Here is a 10084-nt window from a genome sequence, read left to right as displayed (position 1 = left end):
ATGGGAAGTACCTCCTGATTAGTTAACTAAGGAGAAAGAAATGACCTTATTTACAGGTAACTGTGCACAGTATATCACGGATTTCTGAAGTATTAGAGCCTTGCTCAGAGATAGCCTTAAAGGATAATCAAGAATCAGAAATTTTCCTGTCGGTAGAACTTCGATGATTACAAATTTATTTCTCAGTCTTCCTAGGAGAGATGGACAGACATAAGGATCCACACCGAACAATGAACAGCATTTAATCTTTTGGCCAAAGATTAGGGACAAGGAGAATGAAACATGCTCCCTAAGAAATGAGAGTTTTCTGGTACTTTCTGATACTTTCTGCCTGATCCAAGAATGGTCAGAGAGGTCTGCAATGGGCAAAGAAAACCCATAGGCAAAAAGTTACTAGGACTGGCAGCTGGAAGTCAGGGCCAGCATCAGCGGAGACAATACATGCCAGCAATAGGAGGTACAACTCGAGATCCAACACTCAGAGAATAAGGGCCCACAGACCTTGCTTCTGGGTGCAACAGCCAGCCGAGACTTTCAGGAAGGAGTGCATTTGAGTAAGTGATAAGGCTGTGTACTGTTGGATAAGAGTATCAGTGAACCTCTGTGGATGCGAATATGGACAAACGGACAGCCAGGAGAAACACTGTCATGGACATCTATAGCAGCCATGTACCCAGTATCTCTCTGGGAGAATTTGGACCCAAACATTCTGTTCTGGTAGAACAGCTCATCAGAGATAATCCCTACCCCTGCTCTACTGACCACAGGCATGAGCATATCCCCAAGTAGGCCAATGAAATTCCGCCCCTTGGCAACATATCTCTGAATGAGAATACACAGGGGTGTAAATTGGTTGGTTCTGAGTTATATGAAGGCAATGTCATGATGATTAAGTCTGTGAGTTTCTATGAAATCTCTAGAGTGGCCCTGGTTGCATCCTCCCGGAGGCTGGTTTATTCATGTCATCCTTAAGTTCTTTGAACTATGAAGCATTCCTCTGGTATACCCTCCTTTTGTTTAAATTAGAGTTGGTTTGAGTAACTTACTTCCAAACAACCCGAACTCACACTAAAGGTCAAAGTTCCTGGAGTGCTAAAGTCAAAATTGCCTGTTTAAGAAATCATAGGAGCCCATGTCTAAGTAATTTCAGATATATTTTCCCCAGATTATATTAATTTCTCTGAAGAAAGAGGGAATTTAAGGGCAATAAAAAAAATTAAAGCTGGCTATCTGCGTCTTTCAAGTTCAGCAGGAGAGAAATTCATTAAAGAACAGCAAGATGAAAACACTGGCATGAAGCTAACTAATGACACGAATTGATTACATTTCAAAGTGCTGAAATCTTCAGAAGACGGAAAGTGACATGATAACAGAGGGAGAAACCAGGAGCAAGCTTATTTGGCATCAATCCTTCTGAATCACTCTTAGGAGAATTCACATCCTTCTCTAATGAGAAGCCACTTCAGTAGTCATTGAGGATGCTCTTGTTGCCCGGAAGGGATGGAGAAAAAGGATGTCATGTAACATGGCAGGCAGAGAAGGTGAGCTGCCAATTGGCTCACCTCTCAACTGGGGATTTCTTTGTAGGATGAAGAGGAAATTGGGTAGCAGCTGACTTGGCGACTTTGATGGGCTTTTGGATAATAATGAGCCATTGTGAATAAATGCCAAGAAAAGTTAAATGCCTGTGATACACCCATCTACACTGATTTATTGGCATTGGCTAATGGGAGGGCCAGACAAGATTAAAAGTTTCATCATGGAGCTCATTTAGAGTTCTAATAGTGTGTAAGTTTGTGAGTATCTTCCCAGTTCAACGGCAAGATTCTTAAGAGAAGGCTTCTACATTTATATTTAATACCTGTCTCAGTTTGGGTTCCCCTGGAAGCAAAGGCTAAGATAAGAATGTGGGTGCAAGTGGTTTGTTTGGGAGGTGACCTCAGGAAGCACTGATAAGAGTAGGGAACTGAGGGTGCCTGGGTGGCTCAGTGGGTTAAAGCCTCTGCCTTCGGCTCAGGTCATGATCTCAGGGTCCTGGGATCGAGCCCTGCATCAGGCTCTCTGCTCAGCAGGGAGCCTGCTTCCCCCTTTCTCTCCCTGCCTGCCTTTCTGCCTACTTGTGATCTCTGTCTGTCAAATAAATAAATAAAATCTTCAAAAAAAAAAAAGAGTAGGGAACTGAGAAGGAGAAGGGAAGAGGAGCTATTGGCTAAGCAAGTTCTTCTACTTCCTGAGTTTCTTGCCTTCTTTTACATTGTTAATTATTCTGCCAAGTCTTTGGTTATTCTTGTCTGTGTGCTCATCATTATGTGTTTTTTGTTTTTTGGGTTTTTAAAAAATTTTATTTATTTGACAGACAGAGATCACAAGTAGGCAGAGAGGCAGGCAGAGAGAGAGGGGGAAGCAGACTCCCTACTGAGCAGAGAGCCCGATTCGGGCTCGATCCCAGGACCCTGGGATTATGACCTGAGTTAAGGCAGAGGCTTTAATCCACTGAGCCACCCAGGCACCCCCATGTGTTTTTTTTTAAATAAAAACAGTTTATGAAGATATGATTCACATACCTCAAAACTCACCATTTCATTTATTTAATTTTTTAAAAGATTTTATTTGTTTGTCAGAGAGAGAGAGAGAGAGCTAGCAAAAGAGCAGAAGCAGGATGGACGAGCTGCAGGCAAAGGGATAAGCAGGCTCCCTGCTGAGCAAGGAGCCCCGATGTGGGACTTGATAGCAGGACCATGGGATCATGACCTGAGTTGAAGGCAGACGCTTAACCGACAGAGCCACCTAGTCATCCTCCAAATTCACCATTTCAAGTATACAATTCAATGTTTTTAGTATATTCACAGACCCGTGTAACTTCCCCACTAGACTCTTCTCATCGCCACGAAAAGAAACCCTGGACCTGTTTGCCATCATTCCTCATTCTGTCCTACCCCCTGGAAATCTCCAGTCTCCTTTCTATCTTTGTGGATTTGCCTACAGAATGGGAGAGAATATTTGCTGATCATTTATACGATAAAAGACTCATACCCAAATTTAACAATAAAAAGATGAATAAGTCAAACATGGATAAAGGATCTGAACAGACATTTTTCCAAGGTAAATATACAAATGACAAACAAGCACATGGAAAGATGCTCAACATCACTAGCCATCGGGAAAGGCAAACCACAGCCACAATGAGATACCACTCTGTATCCACTAGGACAGCTCTTGAAAATAGAAATAGACAGTAAAACATGTTGGCGAGGATGTGGATGACGGGGAAACTTCATACATTGCTGCTGAGGTTATAAATTGGTGCAGCCCCTTTGGAAAAGAGTTTGAAGTTTCCTCAAAGTGTTAAACATCAAGTTGCCCATATGGCCCAGCAAGGCCAGCCCTAGATCTATGCTCACGAGAAATGAAAACGTATGTCCACATGAAAGCATGCGCATGATGGTTGATGGCAGGATTGCTAATAATAGCCAAAAAGCAGAAAGAACACAGAAGTTCATCAACTGATGAATGCATCAAAACAAAGGGAGTATATCTGATATAAGTGAATATTATTTGGCAACAGAAGGATTAAAGCCCTGATACACAGCACAACATTGAAAATGTGCCCTGTGGAAGAAGCCAGACATTCAATTCTATGTTTCTGATCCCAAAAGACCTCACGTAGTGCGACTCCAAGTTGTCTGGTTTGGTGGGCTAACCTTCCCTGTCTGTAGAGTGGGAATTATAATACTTATCTCAAAGGGTTATTATAACCTTAGCAAATGTATGCAAAGTGCCCAGCAGGATGACTGGCACAGGAGAGCATGCAGGGGGTCGCGGTGACAATGTTGCTGGCATCATTTGACGCAGGACTACATACAGCAGATGTTTCAAAAGGACATTTTGACAGCTGATTTTCAGCTCCAGGGAATTCCATGGTTGGCTAAAGTTCTGGGGCACGTCTGATCTGAAACTGTGAGTGCAGACACTATTGGGCAGGCAGAGAAACACTTTGATCCTAATTTCCTGATTCAGTTGCCCCACTTGAACTGCCTTCTGACGAAATGCCACACATCCTCCCTCCTAAAGTGACAGGAGCCATCAGCCTGACATGAAAAAGTAACAGGACACATTCCAAGAAGATTTAACTCTTGTCTCCTGGAAAAACTCCGTCTGGGGTTCCTTTCTTCCCCTGGCATTTCGTTCTGTGGAATCTTTCCACCCTTTCCCTCAAATTTAAACAGCATAGTTTTATGGAACATTGGGCCCTAGGAAGAGCTCTCAGGGGAACAGTTTGTGAGTCAAGGCATGCTTGCCATGGTAACTGAATCCCCAAAAGGCAATGTCCCTAAAAGACAATTCAGTTTTGCTTTTCTCTGAGTCTGGTAGGAGTAGGTACTTTAACAGGCTTTCCACAATGACATGTGCCTCTTTGCACCGTGTATACCCATCCAGAGAAGTACCCGGCACTCAGGGACATGGTGTGGGTGTGCACAGAGTTAGGTTTCCACCATCACCCAAGGTCCAGGGCCCTTAAAAATGTCTATTCTCTGATTTGGAAATGAAGAGGAGGAAGAAAAAGAAGGTGAAGAAGGTGAGGAAGGAGGAGGAGAAGGAGGTGGAAGAGGAGGAGGAGAAGAAGAAGAAGAAGGAGAGAAAGAAAAAAAATAAAAAGGAGGAGGAGGAGGAGAGGGAGGAGAACAAGGAATAAGAACTGAAAGTTCTGCTTAAGAAAAAAGAATCTTCTTCCCCAAAGATTAATCTGAGTGTGCCAAGGAGAATGAGGTGTTGGGAAGAGCCAAGAGCCCCAGGTTTGAGCAAGCTCGGAGCCTGCCTCTCACTGTGAAATCTCTGACCTCATTTCCTTGTTAATAAAATGAAGGAAATCAGCTTTGTTGTCTCTGAGCCCCCTCTGCTTCCAGCATCTGTGTTTTTTACACTGTGATTCAGAAACTTGTAGTAATAACCTCTTACCAGAGAAAAGCACGTTGAGAGCCTCAATTTCATTTGCTTGTTTCTATTTCACCATTTGTGAGACAAGGAAGACACTGAGAAGTGAAGGGATTTGACCAAGGTCACAGCTAGTAAATGGAAAAATGGTGACAAGATGCCCAATTGGTCAAGCCAATTTTAGACACAAATATCCAACAACCAAGTCACTAGTAAGACCTTTGATGAACTTTTGGGTCATGTTTTTGCTCATTCCTCACTCTTACCAACTGAGTCCTTCCCTCAAGATCTCACAGTGGGGAAGAACCTGCCTCACAAAAAGATTACCAGGCATGTGACATTGTGAGTTAAGCCCAGGATGAGGTGAGCACAGGACCCTGAGGGAGCGTGAGGGGAGGGTTAGCAGGGAGCATTGGTTTCTAGCAAAGGCTCCTCTGAAAGAAGAGAAATGAGAAATGGGAGTTGAACCTTGCAGAGAAGGGGATGGAGGGAACAGGGGGCTTGCATTGGAACTAAAGAGCACACAGTACTGACAAAGGTCCAGATGCCACATGCAGCTCAGAGTCTATGAGCACCTGCAGCAGCGGGGAGAGAGTTGGGTTAAGAGGTGGTGGCAGGACTTGGCAGGACTTTGTCCTGAGGGCAACTAATGGGGGGCGTCTGGGGAGCAATGGTGAGTGCTAAGGAGGAGAGGGGTCAGGTTCATACAGGATGCTCCAAAAGTCTTAGTGGAGTTTTAAGCTTTAAAAACACGAGAAGTATACATGCTACAAACTTTCCAAAAAAAACCCCCATCATTTGTAAGTTCAACTATTCAAATTTCTTTTGTGAATTTTGTTGGACTAAACGCCCTTCAATCAGACTGGGGAAGCTCCTTTCTAGTCCCAGTGTTTTGACACACTGTGTTACATTAGTTTCAGGGGTAGTCCTAGCCATGGTTAAGTCCTGTGGAGAATGTTGACATTTTTGTTTTTAGTAGGTCACTGATCCTTATCCATTAAGGAATCTCTCCTCTTTCCCCCTCCATCCCCTTCCCTCCATCGCTATGGATTGATCAATTCTGGATATTTCACATAAATGGAATCATACAATATACAATCTTTGGTGTCTGGCTTCTTTCTCCTAACGTCATGTTTTGGAGGGCTGGCCATATCCTACTATATACCAGTACTTTATCCCTTTATGTGCTGAAATGATATTCCATTATATGTGTATAAATCAGTTTATCTAGTCATCCACTGGTGGACATTCACTGTTTTCCCATCTTTTAGCTATCATGAATAGTGCTGCTACAAATGTGTGTACAATGACTTGCTTGAGCACCTGTTTTCAATTTTTTTTTAAAGAAGCATTTATGATAATATGATCTGTTCAAGGGCTCCTGCTGCAAGTGTTAAACCAAACATGGGCTTCCAGTCTGTGAGCCCAGGTTCACATATGTAGGAAGATAAAAACAAACTGTGATCCATGTACATGCTGAAAACTAAAGGCTCATGGTTAATCACGTTGTAATGTTTAAATGTCTACAGCCTAGCAGCCAGAAGTCACAAGCCTTTTAGGTCTTTCTGGATGTCCCACAAGGTATGTGCACTTTTCTTCAGCTGAGCAACCTCATCATCCTTCAGCTTCTGGTTGATCACACTGATTGATCCCTGACACTTCAGGAAACATGGAAGGCTCAGGAAGATTTCATTCTCCATGCCATGTATTCCCTTCACCGTCACTGACACTGGATGAATCCTGGATAGATTTTCCAACATGGATTCAATGATATCAGCCACATTTAATCCGACACCCCAATTGGTACATCCTTTTAGCTTCATGACGTCATAGGCACTTTCAACCACCATCTTCTCCACTTCCTTACAATTTTCACTGTCACTGCCTGTTCGCATTTCTGGATTCAGTTCCCGAGAGAAACGCCTGCCACATTGACTCCACTCCATGCAGCCACATTTGAGTCCCCATGTTCTCCCCAAATCCATCCATGGCAGCTGCTGGAATGAATGACAAGTTTTTCAGGGATAAGATAGTGAAATCTAGCAGAATCTAGATTACACCCACTTCCAATGACACAGTGCTTGGGTAGCCCACTTAGTTTCCAGGTAACGTATGTGAGAATATCCACTGGGTTGGAAACCACAATTGTGATACAATCAGGACTGTACTTGGCTATCTGAGGAATAATGAATTTGAAGACATTAACATTCCTCTACACCAGATTGAGACAGCTCTTGCTCTCCTGCTGATGGACTCCTGCAGTCACCACTATAATCTTAGAATTGGCAATCACAGAGTAATCTTTATCTGCCACAATTTTAGGTGTCTGAAGAAATAAGCTCTCATGTTGCAGATCCGTCATTTTGCCTTTATCTTCCAAAACATCTATAAGGGCAAGCTCATCAGCCAGAGACTTTTCTAGAATGCTGATGGCGCACACCATACCAACTTGTCCAATGCCCACTACAGTGATCTTATTGTTTGGGATGGTTGCCTCTTCATCTGCACCTGGTGCCATCAGTTTTCCCTTAAGAGTTGCCATTGTGCCCAGGAGAGAGATAGCCATTAAGAGTTGTGCAAAGGAGACAATGTTGGCTGCGTGAGTCTCCTTGGGCGCAGGATCTGCTCAATTTTTAAAAAAAATATATAGACCTCAGAATGAAATTATGGGGTCATACAGTAATTTCATGTTTAACGTTTTGAGGAACTGCCAAACTGTTAGAGGCCAAACTATTTTGCATTCTCACCAGCAATGTACAAGTCTTTCAATTTCTCCAAGACCTCACCAACACTTTTTGTTTTTTTGATGATTATTGCCACCCGAGTGGGTGTGAAGTGGTACCACATTGTGGTTTTTTTATTAATTATTTTTATTAACATATAATGTATTATTTGCCCCAGGGGTACAGGTCTGTGAATCATCAGGCTCGCACATTTCACAGCCCTCACCATTCACTTACCCTCCCCAATGTCCTTAACCCAACCACCCTCTCCACACATTGTGGTTTTAATTGGCTTTTTTCTAACTAATGATGTTGAGGATCTTTTCATGTGCTTTTGGCCATTTGTTTAACTTCCTTGGGAAAAGTATCTATTTTGCCCATTTTTAAGTTGTGTTGTTTGTCTCGTTGTGAGAATTTTTTATATATTCTGGATACTAGACTTTTATCAGGTATATAATTTGCAAATATTTTATCCAATCTGTAGGTTGTCTTTTCACTTTTCTGATAATGTCCCTTGGTGTCTGTAATTTTAATAGAGGTTTGACTTATCTATTTGTTGTTGTTGCTCATGGTTTTGGTGTCATGTCTAAGAATCCATTGCCAAATCCAAGGTCATGAAGATTTACACCTCTACTTTTTTCTAGCAGTTTTATAGTTTTAGCCCTTATGTTAGGTTAGTCCATTTTGACTTGATTTTTTTTAAGTGGTATAAGGTAAAGGTCCAGCTTCATTCTTCTCTCTGTGGATATCCAGTTTTCCCAGCAGGTTTGCTGGAAAGATTATCCATTTCCCATGGATTGTCTTGGCACTCTTGTCTAAAATAGGTTGACCATATATATGAGGGTTGATTTCTGAGTTCTCTATCCTAATCCATTGGTCTATGTGTTTATTCTTATGCTAGTACCACATAGTTGTTGTTTTTTTTAATTACTATAGCTTTATAGTAGATTTTAAATTCTGGAAATGTAAGTTCTTCCCTCCCTCCCTCTCTCTCTCTCTCTCTTTCTTTCTTTCTTTCTTTCTTTTGCACAAAGTCAAAAGGTAAGTGTATTACCAGTAAAATACCACAAAGGAGTCAACACACCAAAGAATATGAAAGCTGATATCATGCATACAGAAAAAGTCCCGATTGGTCTTGTATCAAAAGGCTTCAATAAAAATATCTAAAGTATCTAATAAATTTGTATCAAGGAAATGAGACTACTTAGTCTCTAAGTCCATTTAAAAGGCTTAAAGAAAAAAAACATTTATTTTTCATAGTTCTGGAGGTTGAGAAGTGCAAGATCAACAATTTTAAATAAAGACAAAAAAATTGCACTACTGGGTATTTACCCTAAAAATACAGATGTAGTGAAAAGAAGAGCCATATGCCCCCAGTGTTCATAGCAGCAATGTCCACAGTAGCCAAACTGTGGAAAGAGCCGAGATGCCCTTCAACAGATGAATGGATAAAGAAGATGTGGTCCATATATACAATGGAATGTTACTCAACTGTCAGAAAAGATGACTACCCAACTTTTGCATCAACATGAATGGGACTGGAGGAGATTATGTTGAGTGAAATAAGTCAAACAGAGAAAGCAAATTATTGCAGGGTTTCATTTATTTGTGGAACATAAGGAATAGCATGGAGGACATTAGGAGAAGGAAGGGAAGACTGAATGGGGAGAAATCAGGCTGGGAGATGAACCATGAGAAACTATGGACTTCGGGAAACAAATGGAGGGTATTAGAAGGGGAGGGGGTTGGGGTCACAGGTGAGCCTGGTGATGGGTATTAAGAAGGGTATGGATTATATGGAGCACTGAGTGTTATACGCAAACAATGAATCATGGAACACTACATCAAAAACTAATGATGTACTGTGTGGGGACTAACATAACACAATACTAAAAAAGAAGAGCTTGAGTCCTTCGTAAGCATCAGAATAGGCAGTTTTATGTGCAGCGCAGACCATACAGCCATGTAGCAAAATCCAATCCATGCTCATTTTCCACTGTCTGGTAACTGTGCAATTATGCTGGAGTGTCCCATATTTTCTTTTTTTTTTTTTTTAAATGGAAGTTCAGGACATGATTGTTCTTTGTATGGCCTCCATCTTTCTTTATTTTACATTACTTTTTTAAGGTTATAGATTGAGCAGTCATTTGGCAATTCTCTTTTTGGGGAGACCCCAGTTGTCTTTACTCAAAATTATTGATCTTGGAATTTGCAGTCTCCAGAATTATGAAAAGTTCTTCCATTTCAAAATTGTTTTGACTATTTGGAGCCCCCTGCAATTCCATATGAACTTAATATTTGGCTGTTTCACTGCCTCAAAAAAGGCCATTGAGGTTTTGATAGGGAATGGATTGAATCTATAGATATCTTTGAGGGGTACTGACGTCTTAACAATACAAACTCTTCCACTCCATGAACACAAGATGTTT

At 41.6% G+C, this 10084-nt stretch overlaps 1 protein-coding gene across 1 annotated transcript; it reads right to left on the bottom strand.

The window, feature by feature from the left end:
• Positions 1–6476: 6476 nt before the first annotated feature.
• Positions 6477–7474, bottom strand: LOC308349807 (L-lactate dehydrogenase B chain-like; the record flags this gene model as incomplete). Its single annotated transcript, XM_080814674.1, is given in 3 exon segments — positions 6477–6844; positions 6847–7059; positions 7234–7474. Coding segments are annotated over 3 exon segments (822 nt in total).
• Positions 7475–10084: the final 2610 nt, after the last annotated feature.

Source organism: Martes martes (genome assembly GCF_963455335.1).
Source record: "Martes martes genome assembly, chromosome: 9".
NCBI lineage: Eukaryota > Metazoa > Chordata > Mammalia > Carnivora > Mustelidae > Martes > Martes martes.
The sequence above is the reverse complement of the archived record's forward strand: the minus strand, read 5'-3'. Positions and strand labels throughout refer to the sequence as shown.